An 18,003-nucleotide genomic window follows, 5' to 3' on the forward strand; every position below is an offset into this window, starting at 1 on the left:
CCACCCCCCCACCGGGAACTATTCAGCCAAGGCCCCCTCCCAACAACATTCACTGTTCATCAAGGGAAGGAGGCAGCAGGGTTCGATCGGCTTCAGTTAGCAGAAGTAGCGAAGGAATCGCTCGATCAGGTTCAGTTAACAGCCAGATCGATCAATCACTCAGGTTCAGTAACGCGTAGCCTACAGTGCAATTGCTCAAGTTCAGTAGGCGAACGCCTCGCTCGGGTTCAGTTAGAGCCCAAAGCCTCGCACCCACACGCATACGTGTACGAGAGAAACGTGCATCCCTCGGCCCCCGACCACCCACCGTAACCAGGAACTCCCCGATATTTTCCTCGCCCTCGCTTCTACCATGGTTTTTTCTGTCATGGATGGCCCAAAGAATGTCATGCAGCTGCGTCTCCGGCCCGCCCAGGACGAAAAGCCCATTTTTTGTCATAGAAGTAGGAGCCCACCACATCTATGATGATACCGGATTTTGTCACAATTATCGTCATAGAAGTGTCATGAGCATGACAGAAAAAAATCGTTCGGCCCAAAATGTCACGGATGTGTCTTTTTTTGTAGTGTTGAGAAAAGGCAATAGTATTAATGCATAGGCATGGAGCAGTGATGGATATTTGGATGAAATTCAATATGTAACATTCACAACCTAGAGTGATACACAATAGCTATGATGCATCAATCATATGTACGCATGCATTCCCTATATAGTCATATGTGCTTGTGAAAAGAACTAGGATGACATCTTTTTTCCTACTCTCCCATGATAGTGGGGTCCTAATGGAAACTAAGGGTGATTAAGGCGCTCCTTTTAATAGAGAGCCAGAATAAAGCATTAACACATAGTGAATACATGAACTCCTCATGTCATAGTCATCCCCGTCGATATCCCAAGTATTGTAACCTTGGGGGTCTAGGGTTCAAAACGATGACATGTGCATACAACTTGTAGGTAAGATCATCATCATCATCATCAACAACAACAACAACAACAACAACAACAGCAACGTATTTAGTCCCAAACAAGTTGGGGTAGGCTAGAGGTGAAACCCATGAGATCTCGCGATCAACTCATGGCTCTAGCACAACAACAACAACAACAACAACAACAACAACAACAACAACAACAACAACAACAACAACAACAACAACAACAACAACAACAACAACAACAACAACCAACAACAACAACAACAACAACAACAACAACAACAACAACAACAACAACAACATGTAAGATCATCATCATCATCATCATCATCATCATCAACAACAACAACAACAACAACAACAACAGCAACAGCAACAACAACAACAACAGCAACACCAACAACAGCAACACCACCACCACCACCACCACCAACACCATGAACAACAACAACAACAACAACAACAACAACAACAACAACAACAACAACAACAACAACAACAACAACAACAACAACAACAACAACAACAACAACAACAACAACAACAACAAAGCCTTTAGTGCCAAACAAGTTGGGGTAGGCTAGAGGTGAAACCCATAAGATCTCGCGACCAACTCATGGCTCTGGCACATGGATAGCAATCTTCCAAGCACCTCTGTCCATAGCTAGTTCTCTAGTGATACTCCAATCCTTTAGGTCTCTCTTAACGGACTCCTCCCATGTCAAACTCGTTCTACCCCGACCTCTCTTGACACTCTCTGCATGCTTTAGTTGTCTGCTATGCACTGGAGCATCCAGAGGCTGAAGGAAATATGCCCTAGAGGCAATAATAAAGTTTTTATATTATTTATATTTCCTTATATCATGATAAATGTTTATTATTCATGCTAGAATTGTATTAACCAGAAATTTAGTACATGTGTGAATACATAGACAAACAAAGTGTCACTAGTATGCCTCTACTTGACTAACTCGTTAATCAAAGATGGTTAAGTTTCCTAGCCATGGACAAAGAGTTGTCATTTGATAAACGGGATCACATCATTAGAGAATGATGTGATTGAATTGACCCATCCGTTAGCTTAGCACTATGATCGTCTAGTTTATTGCTATTGCTTTCTCCATAACTTATACATGTTCCTATGACTATGAGATTATGCAACTTCCGAATACCGGAGGAACACTTAGTGTGCTATCAAACGTCACAATGTAACTGGGTGACTATAAAGATGCTCTAAGGTGTCTCCGATGGTGTTTGTTGAGTTGGCATAGATCGAGATTAGGATTTGTCACTCCGTGTATCGGAGAGGTATCTCTGGGCCCTCTCGGTAATGCACATGACTATAAGCCTTGCAAGCAATGTGACTAATGAGTTAGTTACGGGATGTAGCATTACGGAACGAGTAAAGAGACTTGCCGGTAATGAAATTGAACTAGGTATTGAGATACCGATGATCAAATCTTGGGCAAGTAGCGTACCGATGACAAAGGGAACAACATATGTGGTTATGCGGTTTGACCGAGAAAGATCTTCGTAGAATGTGTAGGAGCCAATATGAACATCCAGGTTCCGCTATTGGTTATTGACCGGAGACGTGTCTCGGTCATGTCTACATAGTTCTCGAACTCGTAGGGTCCACACGCTTAACATTCGGTGACGATCGGTATTATGAGTTTATGCGTTTTGATGTACCAAAGATAGTTCGGTAAAACTTGCAACAAGAAAGTAGAGGACGTGTAACTTGTTTTTGCTGGGCATGTTGTGATGTGATATGGTCAAGACATGATGCTAAATTTTATTGTATGAGATGATCATGTTTTGTAACAGAGTTATCGGCAACTGGCAGGAGCCATATGGTTGTCGCTTTATTGTATGAAATGCAATCACCATGTAATTGCTTTACTTTATCACTAAGCGGTAGCGATAGTCGTAGAAGCAATAGTTGGCGAGATGACAATGATGCTTCGATGGAGATCAAGGTGTCAAGCCGGTGACGATAGTGATCATGACGGTGCTTTGGAGATGGAGATCAAAGGCACAAGATGATGATGGCCATATCATATCACTTATATTGATTGCATGTGATGTTTATCCTTTATGCATCTTATTTTTCTTAGTTCGACGGTAGCATTATAAGATGACCTGTCACTAAATTTCAAGGTATAAGTGTTCTCCCTGAATATGCACCATTGCTACAGTTCGTCGTGCCGAGACACCACGTGATGATCGGGTGTGATAAGCTCTACGTTCACATACAACGGGTGGAAGCCAGTTTTGCACATGCGGAATACTCCGGTTAAACTTGACGATCCTAGCATATCCAGTATGGCCTCAGAACACTGAGACCGAAAGGTCGAGCGTGAATCATATAGTAGATATGATCAACATAGTGATGTTCACCATTGAAAACTACTCCATCTCACGTGATGATCGGACATGGTTTAGTTGATATGGATCATGTGATCACTTAGATGATTAGAGGGATGTCTATCTAAGTGGGAGTTCTTAAGTAATTTGATTAATTGAACTTTAATTTATCATGAACTTAGTACCTAATAGTATTTTGCATGTCTATGTTGTTGTAGATAAATGGCCCGTGCTGTTGTTCCGTTGAATTTTAATGTGTTCCTAGAGAAAGCTAAGTTGAAAGATGATGGTAGCAATTACACGGACTGGGTCCGTAACTTGAGGATTATCCTCATTGCTGCACAGAAGAATTACGTCCTGGAAGCACCGCTAGGTGACAAACCCGCTGCAGGAGCAACGCCAGATGTTGTGAACACCTGGCAGAGCAAAGCTGATGACTACTCGATAGTTTAGTGTGCCATGCTTTACGGCTTAGAACCGGGACTTCAACAATGTTTTGAACGTCATGGAGCATATGAGATGTTTCAGGAGTTGAAGTTAATATTTCAAGCAAATGCCCGGATTGAGAGATATGAAGTCTCCAATAAGTTCTACGGCTGCAAAATGGAGGAGAATAGTTCTGTCAGTGAACATATACTCAGAATGTATGGGTACCACAACCACTTGACTCAGCTGGGAGTTAATCTTCTTGATGATAGTGTCCTTGACAGAGTTCTTCAATCACTGCCACCAACCTACAAGAGCTTTGTGATGAACTATAATATGCAAGGGATGGATAAGACATTTCCCGAGCTCTTTGCAATGCTAAAGGATGCGGACATAGAAATCAAGAAGGAGCATTAAATATTGATGGTCAACAAGACCACCAGTTTCAAGAAAAAGGGTAAAGGGAAGAAGGGGAACTTCAAGAAGAACGACAAGCAAGTTGCTGATCAAGTGAAGAAGCCCAAGTATGGACCTAAGCCTGAGACTGAGTGCTTCTACTGCAAAGGGACTGGTCACTAGAAGCGGAACTTCCCCAAGTATTTGGCGGAGAAGAAGGATGGCAAAGTGAAAGGTATATTTGATATACATGTTATTGATGTGTACCTTACTAATGCTCGCAGTAGCGCCTGGGTATTTGATACTAGTTCTGTTGCTAATATTTGCAACTCGAAACAGGGGCTACGGATTAAGCGAAGATTGACTATGGACGAGGTGATGATGCGCGTGGGAAATGGTTCCAAAGTCAATGTGATCGACGTCGGCACGCTATCTCTACATCTACCTTTGAGATTAATTTTAGACCTAACTAATTGTTATTTGGTGCCAGCGTTGAGCATGAACATTATATCTGGATCTTGTTTGATGTGAGACAGTTACTCATTTAAATCAGAGAATAATGGTTGTTCTATTTATATGAGTAATATATTTTATGGTCATGCACCCTTGATGAGTGGTCTATTTTTATTAAATCTTGATAGTAGTGATACACATGTTCATAGTATTGAAGCAAAAGATATAAGTTTAATAATGATAGTGCAACTTATTTGTGGCACTGCCGTTTAGGTCATATTGGTGTAAAGCGCATGAAGAAACTCCATGCTGGTGGACTTTTGGAATCACTTGATTATGAATCACTTGATGCTTGCGAACCATGCCTCATGGGCAAGATGACTAAGACTCCGTTCTCCGGAACAATGGAGCGAGCAATAGACTTATTGGAAATAATACATACTGATGTATGCGGTCCGATGAGTGTTGATGCTCGTGGTGGGTATAGTTATTTTCTTACCTTATAGATGATTTGAGCAAATATGGGTATATCTACTTGATGAAGCATAAGTCTGAAACATTTGAAAAGTTCAAAGAATTTCAGAGTGAAATGGAAAATCATCGTAACAAGAAAATTAAGTTTCTACGATCTGATCGTGGAGGAGAATATTTGAGTTACGAGTTTGGTCTTCATTTGAAACAATGCGAAATAGTTTCGCAACTCACGCCACCTGGAACACCACAAAGTAATGGTGTGTCCGAACATCGTAATCGTACTTTATTAGATATGGTACGATCTATGATGTCTCTCACTGATTTACCGCTATCGTTTTGGTGTTATGCTTTAGAGACGGCTGCATTCACGTTAAATAGGGCACCATCAAAATCCGTTGAGACGACACCTTATGAACTGTGGTTTGGCAAGAAACTCAAATTGTCGTTTCTTAAAGTTTGGGGCTGCGATGCTTATGTGAAAAAGCTTCAGCCTGATAAGCTCGAACCCAAATCAAAGAAATCTGTCTTCATAGGATACCCAAAGGAAACTGTTGGGTACACCTTCTATCACAGATCCGAAGGCAAGATATTCATTGCTAAGAATGGATCCTTTCTAGAGAAGGAGTTTCTCTCAAAAGAAGTGAGTGGGTGGATAGTAGAACTTGGCGAGGTAATTATACCTACTCCCTTATTAGAAAGTAGTTCATCACAGAAATCAGTTCCAATGATTCCTACACCAGTAAGTGAGGAAGCTAATGATGATGATCACGAAACTTCTGATCAAGTTACTACCGAACCTCATAGGTCAGCCAGAATAAGATCCGCACCAGAGTGGTACGGTAATCCTGTTTTGAAGGTTATGTTACTTGACTATGAGGAACCTATGAACTATGAGGAAGGGGTGATGAGCCCAGATTCCGCAAAATGGCTTGAGGCCATGATATCTAAGATGGGAGCCATGTATGAGAACAAAGTGTGGACTTTGGTTGACTTGCCCGTTGATCAGCAAGCCATAGAGAATAAATGGATCTTCAAGAAAAAGACTGACGCTGACGGTAATGTTAGTGTCTACAAAGCTCGACTTGTTGCAAAAGGTTTTCAACAAGTTCAAGGAGTTGATTACGATGAGACCTTCTCACTCGTAGTGATGCTTAAGTCCGTCCGAATCATGTTCGCAATTGCCGCATTTTATGATTATGAAATTTGGCAAATGGATGTCAAAACTGCATTCTTTAATGGATATCTTAAAGAAGAGTTGTATATGATGCAACCAGAAGGTTTCATCGATCAAAAAGGTGCTAACAAAGTGTGTAAGCTCCAGCGATCCATTTATGGACTGGTGCAAGCCTCTCGGAGTTGGAATATACGCTTTGCTAGTGTGATTAAAGCGTATGATTTTATACAAACTTTTGGAGAAGCCTGTATTTACAAGAAAGTGATATGGAGCTCTGTAACATTTCTGATATTATATGTGGATGACATATAGTTGATCGGAAATGATACTGAATTTCTGAATAGCATAAAAGGATACTTGAATAAGAATTTTTCAATGAAAGACCTCGGTGAAGTTGCTTATATATTGGGCATCAAGATCTATAGAGATAGATCAAGACGCTTAATTGGACTTTCACAAAGCACATACCTTGATAAAGTTTTGAAGAAGTTCAAAATGGATCAAGCAAAGAAAGGGTTATTGTCTGTGTTACAAGGTGTGAAGTTGAGTCAGACTCAATGCCCGGCCACTGTTGAAGATAGAGAGAAAATGAAAGGCATTCCCTATGCTTCAGCCATAGGTTCTATCATGTATGCAATGATGTATACTAGACCTAATGTGTGCCTTGCTATTAGTTTAGCAGGGAGGTACCAAAGTAATCCAGGAGTGAGGATATGTTTCTCGTTTATGGAGGTGACAAAGAGCTCGTCGTAAATGGTTACGTTGATGCAAGCTTTGACACTGATCCGGATGACTCTAAGTCACAAACCGGATATGTATTTTTATTGAATGGTGCAGCTGTCAGTTGGTGCAGTTCCAAGCAGAGCATCATGGCGGGATCTACGTGTGAAGCGGAGTACATAGCTGCTTCGGAAGCAGCAAATCAAGGAGTCTGGATGAAGGAGTTCATATCCTATCTAGGTGTCATACCTAGTGCATCGGGTCCAATGAAAATCTTTTATGACAATACTGGTGTAATTGCCTTGGCAAAGGAATCCAGATTTCACAAGAGAACCAAGCACATCAAGAGACGCTTCAATTCCATCCGCGATCAAGTCAAGAGGGAGACATAGAGATTTGCAAGATACATACGGATTTGAATGTTGCAGACCCGTTGACCAAGCCTCTCTCACGAGCAAAACATGATCATCACCAAGACTCCATGGGTGTTAGAATCATTACAATGTAATCTAGATTACTGACTCTAGTGCAAGTGGGAGACTGAAGGAAATATGCCCTAGAGGCAATAACAAAGTTTTTATTTATATTTACTTATATAATGATAAATGTTTATTATTCATGCTAGAATTGTATTAACCGGAAACTTAGTACATGTGTGAATACATAGACAAACAGAGTGTCACTAGTATGCCTCTACTTGACTAGCAAGTTAATCAGAGATGGTTAAGTTCCCTAGCCATGGACAAAGAGTTGTCATTTGATAAATGGGATCACATCATTAGAGAATGATGTGATTGACTTGACCCATCCGTTATCTTAGCACTATGATCGTTTAGTTTATTGCTATTGATTTCTCCGTAACTTATACATGTTCCCATGACTATGAGATTATGTGACTCCCGAATACCAGAGAAACACTTAGTGTGCTATCAAACGTCACAACATAACTGGGTGACTATAAAGATGCTCTACAGGTGTCTCCGATGGTGTTTGTTGAGTTGGCGTAGATCGAGATTAGGATCTGTCACTTCATGTATCGGAGAGGTATCTCTAGGTCCTCTCGGTAATGCACATCACTATAAGCCTTGCAAGCAATGTGAATAATGAGTTAGTTACGGGATGTAGCATTACGAAACGAGTAAAGAGACTTGCCGGTAATGAGATTGAACTAGGTATTGAGATACCGACGATCGAATCTCGGGCAAGTAACATACCGATGACAAAGGGAACAACGTATGTTGTTATGCGGTTTGACCGATAGAGATCTTTGTAGAATGTGTAGGAGCCAATATGAACATCCAGGTTCCGCTAATTATTATTGACCGGAGACGTGTCTCAGTCATGTCTACATAGTTCTCGAACCCGTAGGGTCCGCACGCTTAACGTTCGGTGACGATCAGTATTATGAGTTTATGTGTTTTGATGTAGCGAAGATAGTTCGGAGTTCCGGATAGAATCACGGACATGACGAGGAGTCTTGAAATGCTTGATACATAAAGATTGATATATTGGACGGCTATATTCGGACACCGAAAGTGTTCTGGATGATTTTGGAGAAAACCGGAGTGCTGGAGGATTACCGGAACCCCCCCCCCCCCCCCCCGTGGAACTAGTGGCCCTAGATGGGCCTTAGTGGAGAGAGAGGGGCTGCTAGGGCAGGCAGGCCGCGCACCACTTCCCCTTGAGTCCGAATTGGACTAGGAGGGGGTGGCGCCCCGCCCCCTTTCCTTCCCCTCTCCCACTCCTTCCTTCCCCCTTCTAGTAGGACTAGGAAAGGAGGAATCTACTCCTACTAGGAGGAGGATTCCTCCCCTCCTTGGCGCGCCCTAGGGCCGGCCGACCTCCCCCTTACTCCTTTATATACAGGGGAAGGGGGCACCCTAGAACACACAACAGACAACTATCTTAGCCGTGTGCGGTGCCCCCCTCCACCATAATCCACCTCCATCATATCGTCGTAGTGCTTAGGCGAAGCCCTGCGCTGGTAACTTCATCATCACCGTCATCACACCGTCGTGCTGACGAAGCTCTCCCTCGATACTCAGTTGGATCGAGAGTTCGTGGGACGTCACCAAGCTGAATGTGTGCAGATCGCGGAGGTGTCGTACTTTTGGTACTAGGATCGGGCGGATCGTGAAGACGTACGACTACATCAACCGTGTTGTCATAACGCTTCCGCTTATGGTCTACGAGGGTATGTGGACAACACTCTTCCCCTCTCGTTGATATGCATCACCATGATAGATCTTGCGTGTGCGTAGGAATTTTTTTGAAAATATTGTGTTCCCCAACAAAGGCATGCTCTGAATATGCCCAAACCCATCTCAGACGATGTTGGACAAGCTTCTCTTCAATTGGTGCTACCCCAAATCTATCTAGTATATCATCAAATATCATGCCAGGTAAGATCAACATATCAAATATATAATCATGCAAAACAAAAGTGTTCAGATCTGAAATCATAGCACCCGGGCCCTAATGATAAGCATTAAGCATAGCGTCACATGGTAAGGCTCGTCGCTCGAAGCACAATTTCTATTCCACCAATGTTGCGTCACGTGGTAAGGTAAACCCTACAAGCCACCGACTGGTGGCAAGCTGGCACCGCCACCTACACCGACCTCGCGGAACACCAACAATCCCACGGATGGCCGAGCGTGCGCCTGCTGCCCCTCTTGTGGCGCCCAAATTCCTTGCCAATTGTGTGGCCCCGCCGACCACATTGTTTACCTGCCATCGTCGCTCCAAGAAAGGTTTTTTGGGTACTGGGAACAATGGCAAAGGTAAAGAAAAACAGGCTTCCTTGGTGAGTCATGAGCGGGGGCACATCCCTTCCTATCCAGTTGATGCTTCATGGTACATGGATACGAGAGCTACCAATCACCTGACGAGTGAGATGGGAAAGCTCTCTACACAGGAGTCATACCATGGACATGATCAGGTTCGCACCGCGAATGGGAAGGTATGCACATCTCACATATTGGCCAGGCTTACTCATCGCTCAAAACAATTGTGTCTTCTCAATGTCCTTCGAGTTCCTTCTGTTGCACGTAGTTTGTTGTCAGTTCCTGAACTTACTCGTGACAATAATGTTTTTGCTGAATTTCACCATTTCCATTTTTCTGTTAAGGATTGGGACACAAGGGACATACTTCTTAGAGGTCGACTACGCCATGGTCTTTATGCGCTTGATGTGCCACCAGTCTCTTGCGCTTTCGGTGGTGTTCGTGTGTCTCCATCACATTGGCATGCGCATCTTGGTCACCCTGCCACTCCTATAGTTTGCCATGAGCTTCCAATTGTGTCCAATAATCATGTTGATGCAGTTTGTGATGCATGTCAACAAGGAAAAGTCACCAGCTTCCTTTCTCCGAGTCGAGTCGTGTAGTGAAAAATCCACTTGAGCTTGTGTTTTCTGATGTATGGGGTCATGCCAAACTTCTGTTAGTGTCCACAATTACTATGTCAGTTGTATTGATGCTTACAATAGATTTACTTTGCTTTATATTATCAAGCGCAAATCTGATGTGTTCGATATTTTTATTCAATTTCAAGCACATGTTGAGTGTCTTCTCAAGCACAAAATTATTCATGTTCAATCCGATTGGGGGGTGAGTATCACAACCTCAATGCGGTTTTTAATAAACTTGCGATTAGGCATCGTGTTCTTGTCCTCATACACATCAACAAAATAGTGTAGCTAAACGTAAGCATCGTCATATTGTTGAAACTGGCCTCACTTTCCTTGCTCATTCCTCCATTCCTTTTTGGTTTTGGAGTGATGCTTTTTCCACCGCATGTTTTCTTATTCATAGGCTTCCTACACGACTTCATCACATGAAAACACCACTTGAAGTCTTACTCAATGAAACTCCTAATTATACGTTCCTTGGAGTTTTTGGGGGTGTGTGTGGCCACATCTTCGCCAGTATAATAAATGTAAACTAGAGTTTTGGTCTAAAGAGTGCATATTCCTTGGGTATAGTTCCCTTCACAAAGGGTACACATGCCTTCATGTTCCCTCTAACCGCTTCTACGTTTCTCGTGATGTGGTGCTTGATGAGAACGTTTTTCCATTCTTCGCACTTTCGACTACTCCCACCACTCCCACTCCACCTATGAATTCAGTTTTACCTTTGCCTGGTCAATTTGTAGATGATGCGTATACCCCTACGCTGTTGCCTAACCATGATGCGGGTATTGGGAGAGGAGCACGTCTTGAGATCCTGGATGGTCAGCCGGTGGAAGTCCCTCGGGAGTCGGGTGTTGATCACGATGGGGACGTTGATCGGGTGCATGTCCCATGCACCCTCGATCATGGAGCCGGCCCGACTGTTGCTACCCCGAATGTGCCCTTGCTATCCGGCCCACCATCTGAGCTGCCCCCAGGCCATCTTCACTTGGGCCTCGCCTGGACCTCCGTCACCATGCCCTCTTGGCTCGCCCGTCTCTCCCGCGACGCCCGCGGTGTATGACGCATCTACGTTGCAGCACGCCATCGCGTCGCCAACGCCTGTGGCCTCTTCTGAGCCATGTGATACGTCCGTGTCATCATCAATACCGGCCACGACTTGGTCTCCGACACCACCACTTGCGCCTACTATTGTTCTGCGTGCTCGTACGTGCAGCCAGAGTGGCATTTTTTGCCTGCGAAAGCACATTGATGGCACGGTTGCATGGATTGCAGCGTGCGTGGCACAAGCTGACGCTAAACCCATTGTCAAACCTTAGCATTTTCAGGCTCCTCTTCATATTCCTCACTGGTGCTGTGCTATGGAGCGGGAGTTTCCGGCACTGAAACAAAATGATATTTGGCGACTAGTTCGTCCTATCTCTGGTGTCAATATTATTGATTCCAAGTGGGTGTTCAAAGTCAAGAAAACATGTTGATGCTCAAATGAACAATACAAGGCACGACTAGTGGCCAAGGGTTTCAAGCAAAGGTACGATCTTGACTATGAGGATACCTTCAGCCCGGTTGTAAAACCTACCACCATTCGTCTGCTCCTGTCTTTGGCTTTTACCAAAGGGTGGTCTCTACGTCAACTGGATGTTCATAATGCCATTCTTCATGGAGTCTTGGAAGAAGAGGTTTATATGGGTCAAACTCCGGGGTTTGTTGATCCTGCTCGTCCTCATCATTTGTGTCGCCTTGTTAAGGCGCTCTATGGACTTAAGTAGGCTCCCCGTGCATGGCATGCGCGACTTGGCCCCGTTCTTTGGGCTCACGGATTTGTTTCGTCCATTGCTGATACGTCATTGTTCCTATTTCACCGTCCTGAGGTAACTATGTGCATGTTGGTCTATGTCGACGACATTATTCTTATTAGCTCCTTGGTTGCTGTTGTTGATCATCTACTATCTGCTTTGAGTGGTCGCTTTGCTGTCAAGGATCTGGGCACTTTGCATTACTTCCTTGGTCTCGAGGTCTCATGGTCTTCTGCTGGGTTGACTCTCACTCAGCACAAGTATTTCCTTGACTTGTTGCGCCGTGCTGGTATGCTAAAGTGCAAACAAGCAACTACTCATATGTCTAACATTGATTGGTTGTCGGCTCTTGATGGTGATCCACTTACTTTTGACGATGCTACTAAGTACCGCAACATCGTTTGTGGTCTGCAGTACTTGACTATCACCATACCAGATATCTCCTATGCAGTTAATTGTGTGTGTCAGTACCTCCATGATCACATGACTTCACATTGGTCAGCTGTCAAGCGCGTATTGCGCTATCTCTATCTTACTTCCTCCTATGGTCTACATCTCCGGCCTACACCATCCTTTGCTCTCTCGGCGTTTTTCGATGCGGATTGGGTTGGGGGTCCTAATGATAGGCGATCCACGGGGGGCTATGCAGTCTTCTTTGGTCCTAACTTGATCGCCTAGAGTGCTCTCTAGCAAGCCACCGTATCTTGCAGTAGCAATGAAGCTGAGTACAAGGCGGTTGCTAATGTCACAACAGAGATTATATGTGTACAACCCTTATTAAGAGAATTGAGAGTCTCTCAAGGTCAACCACCGGTCCTTTGGTGTGACAATATTGATGCAAAGAATCTTTCATCTAACCTGGTATTCATGCTCGGACGAAACACATCAAAGTTGACTATCATTTTGTGAGGGAACGCGTTGCACAGAAGCTACTTCACATCAAGTTTATCTCCTCCAAAGATCAACTTGCTGACATCTTCATGAAGCCACTATCAAAGCCTCAATTTGAAAGTTGTAGGCGCAATCTTAACTTGCTGTGTACTTCAAGCCATAGTTAAGATTGAGGAAGAGTGTTAGACTGTATTATACATAACCTCTGTACAAGTCCTTGTATCTTGTATTGTACACTTGGCGTACCCCTATATATATATGAGATAGCCACACCTGTATTAGGGTGTCGCGCAGTTTGCCAAACCCTAAGTTTTACAAGAGGGACATGCATGAGCCACCAATGATGGAGTCAAATCCAACATATCTCGGGTAGGGGTTCCCAAGTTGGTAGCCTTAGCATGATAGTAATAGGTGACACAGTGATTTATCCAAGTTCGGGCTCTCTCGAAGAGATAACACCCAACTGATAGATGTTGTGGATCACTAGGCTAGATTAGATCGGTGGTCCTACCTTCCTCTTGTGGCCCGAGGAGCTCCCGGTGCCGGCCATGCTGATGGTGGCCGGTGATGGCAGAGAGTAGCGGTGGCAGTGCTTCCCATCAGCACTGCTCTAACCCTAGATCGATAGGGGATTTAGGTGGGGTGTATGGCGTCACAACGAACCTCGTGTTGCGAGCCGCCGGCCCCCACCTCTTTATATAGTGCAGGTGACAGGGGCCCATCAACCATAGTGGGTTGAGCGCCCCCGATCAGGGCGCGAATCTAAGGGCCTGGTGGGCCATTGGGCCCACACGGTGGAGATCCTCCTAACACCAGCATCCTACTTGATTGTATTGATTTGGAGGGAGTAGGAGTTACAAGTTGATCTATCACGAGATCGTGTGTATATGAGAGGGGTTTTTTGTCTACAGTTCTCACCCCTCGGCTTATACAGATGCCAGGGGGTGCCTAGGGTTTACATGGGTTGGTTACATCTAAGGGTAGTCACTCCGAAGACGACCTCTAAGCCTTGGATTATGCGCCAAATCTTCGGGAGTTATCCACCTTGGAGCTCCTGGGCCCAACGAACGCGGCCCACTAGTTAATTATCTTGGGGGTGCTCGGCCCGACTCATATGGTCGGGAACCGATGTGGCAAGTACCCCCTAGTCCAGAACACCATCATCAATACAAGAAGTTTTTGGCAGTGAGTCTAGAACTTTACCCCTTTGTTATCTTGGCCTCTTGATGTACTTTTGTGAGCTCCTGAATAAGTAATGAAAGATCATTCAATACTGCGTTGTTATCAAGGCACAAAATCTACATATATTTTGAAGTCTCGAGTCAAAAAATATATAGTCCAATGCAAGTCGTCCGGTCACTAATTGTTATGGGAGGCTCTGAGCTTTTGCCATCTTTCCATGTTACCACACGTTTTTATCCCATTTTAAGACGTGTTCACATCCAACTGGGAGGTTTGTTAGGTTAAGTAGTACAACAAGAATCTTGTTTGCGAGTTCACTTCTTATCTACTCACGTAAACTTAGGGCTTGTTTGAGATTGCTCTGCTCTCTAAAATTCAGCTCTACTCTAAAAAGCGCAAGCCAAATGGGGTAGCTTCATAATGTTCCACGCCATAAAAAACTTGAAACTGATGTACAATTCCTTGTTTTTCGTGAAGCACTTCAGGGGATGCTCCAAAAAGATAAATTGTTCTATGTTAGAGTGCAACTCTTGGGTGAAACTGCTTTAAAGTGGATTTGATGAAATGGAGCTGATTTTCACAGAGCGGAGTGATTCATGAAATTGTCGACAACCTTGATGTGATTGCAACTCCGTGCATGGTTGTGTGCATTAAGTAGTGTAGGGTGGTAAGGTGAATACTTGTTGTGAGTCATTGCAACGACAGTGGTTGGCCTCGATATCGTTAGTAGCACCGTCACCCAATTACATGGTGCAAAATAACTATGTTCGAGTACAATCAACAGTTATTTCACTCGTTACACCCGTTAAAGTCACAATACTATATACATATGTGGTCTTGGACACTTAAACTGTTGTGCTAAATAGCAAGTCGCGTTCTTCAATAGGCGAGAGACCGTCTCAAGCATTCAGCCTTTGTACAGTCCCCTGATCATTTTGGTGTATCCTTCCATAGTTCCATACTTCAATTTTCTTATATTTGAAGTACACAAAGCCAATACATTCATTCCGTGTATACCTTGATAGGGTGCACGTTACTTAGACGTTTACTTGCTCAAGATTGATCCTGATGATCTCGCCATCTTCTGCATTTTCCTGGATGATATCCATCAGCTTGGGCCTACTGATCCTTAGAACTTGAGATAGCTTGGCTGTCCGGAAAGTGAACGGCTGTGGCTTGTTGCACAGTACCCCGATCTCCCCTAGCAGTCCTCCCTCAGTCGCTTTTCCATAAACCTGAAAGGTGCACGTTATCAGTAAGTACGTTAAGTACTTGAGGGACCAACTTTGCAGATTGCACTCTGCATTGCATGTTTTTTTGGTCAAGTCATGAACCCGGGAAACAGTACCTGCTCTGTCCCATCTAGGAACGCCACAATATCCTGTCAATGAAGATGCAGATTGATTAGTAGTAATATGCAAGCCCTGCAAGGTCTGTGAATTCAAGATAACGTGGTAAATCCATAGGATTCTACATACCACTTCTCCGGTCACAAGAAGGTGTAGGTCCGATGGGTACTCGTTCTGCAGTATGATGTCCTCCTTCGGGGCGTAGTACTCGGCCACCATCTCCGTTACCTGCATAGTTCGAAACAAATTCAGAATTTGTGAGCTATTCCTACCCCTTCAACCGTAAGGCTTTACAAGTTTCTCACCAGTTGCTGGATGAAGCTTGGGGAGACTCCCCTGAACAGGTAGGCGCCCTGAACCACCGGGAAGAAGAGATAGAGCGATATGCTGGATCTCATCGCCTTGGGGAGGATGTCCAGTGTGTCCTGCTGCTTGAGCCCCTCTGCCTTGAACCTCAGGCATATGTGGTTCAGCATCTGCTCCTCTATCTGCCGCGGCAGCTGGTTCCTCGCCGCGAATTCCGTGGCAGCCTGAACCATGTCCCTCTGCATTTTTGTGCATGCACAAGCCATGATCATTCACGGCCAAAGATGCATCAGAGCACTGCAGTGGTACGAGGCTAGCATTTATAGTTTGGAGTGGAACGGGATGCATATATACGTACGAAGTCTCTGGTGCGGCTGGTGCTGTGGACGACGAGGTTGGTCATGTTGCCGATGAGGTAGGCGGTGAGCCAGAGGTTGAAGAGCATGTAGGAGATGCCGAAGAGCATCTCCCTGGCGTTCTGGGCGTGCAGGTCGCCGTAGCCGGTGGTGGTCATGGTGGTGATGGACCAGTAGAGGCACGTGACGTAGCGCACCCACAGCCCGTCCTCCCTGAAGTCCGGGTGCGCCGCGCCTATCCAAGTCCTCGCCGGGTCCGGGTACCTGTCCGCGATCAGGTAGTTGATGCACCCGGCGCAGTGCACCGCGAACAGGGTCACCTGCATCATCATCCGTGGCGCATGCACGCATGCATGAGGAAGAAGAACTACTACTACTACAGTACTCCTAGAAAGGAAGAGAGAATCTGGACGTACCGAGATGAGCTTTGTGCAGCGTATCACGGCGTAGTTGAAACGGATGTCCTTCTCAAGCCTACGGAAAGGAATAAGAGAATCATCATTGTTAATTAAGTTGCACGTACTGACCAGTGACCTTTTTTAACTTGGTATATATGCCAAGTGCACAGTGCTTATCTACATATGCTACTGTGCTAGTAGTACCTTGCAAACAAGGAGCTGACTCTGCGCAGCCGCCAGAGGCGAAGCACATTGAGGAACTTGAGGCCGAGGCTGTGCTCGTGCCTGGTGAAGAGGCGGGTGATGGAGCGGAATGGAACCGTGGAGCAAACGTCAAAGATGAACCAGGTCGACAGATACCTGCAAACCAAAAAGAAACAAGGCAGGATCTACAGGTAAATACAGTAGTGCATGCATGCGTGTCTGAGAGATTAAAGTCTCGACACTGAGGGAGCACGTAGTAGCAGCAGCACCTGAGTGCGATCTTCTTCGGATCATCGACGACAAGGTAAGACCTGTTGTCGACATAGGGCACGAAGAAAGTGAGCAGGATGTCGACCGCGAAGAAGCCGTTGACGACATCGTCCACGACAAAAGGCGCGCGGGGCAGGTGCCTCAGGAACGCGAACTCCAGCGGGCATATCCACGCCGAGTACACCACCAGCAGGATCAGGAACGTCTCCCACACCCTGCACATCAACGATCGATCGATCACCTTCACCGCCCGTCTATCTAACAGTACGCGACTGAGACAAGCAATCGTGCGTGCGTGCGTGCGTACCTGTAGCGCCGGCCGTAAGGCGAGACGAGGTACTTGCCGGAGGTCGGCTGCGCGGCGGCGGTGGCGCCGAGCGACGGGAGGAGATCGTTGGGGCAGCCGCTGAAGTCGCCGGTCCTGTCGCCGTCGTAGCATGGGAAGCACCGCGTCACCCGTGACCCCGTGCGAGCGCGGGAAGAACGTGCCATTTCGCTCGCTCGCTCGCTCACTACTGGAGGTGGACTGCTTAGTCTGTAGCTAAAGGCAGAGCGCGGAGAACTGCAGAGGGATGCCGCGACCGCGCCGCGTATTTATACCGGCCGGAGCGGCCGAGCGCGCGCGAGCCACCCCTTTGGCTTCCCGTTACGTTTCGTGGCTCTGACCAAAACGGTTGTATGGAACGGGAACACCTTTAGGAAGGGAATACGATAACTCGCCTTTGGTCTTGTCACGGGGCAGCCGAGACATGCTGATGGGCCGGCCAAAGTCGCGTTGGGATCGCCTCATGTCCCGTGCCCCACGTCGCCTATGGACTTGTCGATCCCAGATTGCGTGCCCTGGCCAATGGTGGCGCGGCCATTACCGATCCAAGTGGTGGCGCACACGCGATGTC

The 18,003-nt window shown here is 45.5% G+C and overlaps 1 protein-coding gene across 1 annotated transcript; it reads right to left on the reverse strand.

Annotated features, from left to right (window-relative positions):
• Positions 1-14,947: 14,947 nt before the first annotated feature.
• Positions 14,948-17,680, reverse strand: LOC123058584 (potassium channel KAT3). The gene is made up of 9 exons (XM_044481291.1): positions 17,415-17,680; positions 17,107-17,322; positions 16,838-16,993; positions 16,652-16,709; positions 16,238-16,555; positions 15,879-16,118; positions 15,703-15,801; positions 15,573-15,605; positions 14,948-15,459 (listed from the first exon to the last, which is right to left on the reverse strand). Exons 1-9 carry the CDS (start codon positions 17,597-17,599, stop codon positions 15,262-15,264), a joined length of 1,503 nt encoding a protein of 500 aa, XP_044337226.1. The 5' UTR covers positions 17,600-17,680; the 3' UTR covers positions 14,948-15,261.
• Between the last annotated feature and the right edge of the window lie 323 nt (positions 17,681-18,003).

Source organism: Triticum aestivum, chromosome 3A (genome assembly GCF_018294505.1).
Source record: "Triticum aestivum cultivar Chinese Spring chromosome 3A, IWGSC CS RefSeq v2.1, whole genome shotgun sequence".
Lineage (NCBI taxonomy): Eukaryota > Viridiplantae > Streptophyta > Magnoliopsida > Poales > Poaceae > Triticum > Triticum aestivum.

What these genes read in the sequence shown, in the direction of transcription:
- LOC123058584 (XM_044481291.1), bottom strand. Translation starts at nt 17,599, where the DNA reads ATGGCACGTTCTTCCCGCGCTCGCACGGGGTCACGGGTGACGCGGTGC. An exon ending in GCTGCACAAAGCTCATCTCG is followed by an intron (nt 16,556 to 16,651) that starts GTACGTCCAGAT and finishes ATGATGATGCAG; the next exon opens with GTGACCCTGTTCGCGGTGCA. An exon ending in CCAGCCGCACCAGAGACTTC is followed by an intron (nt 16,119 to 16,237) that starts GTACGTATATAT and finishes ACAAAAATGCAG; the next exon opens with AGGGACATGGTTCAGGCTGC.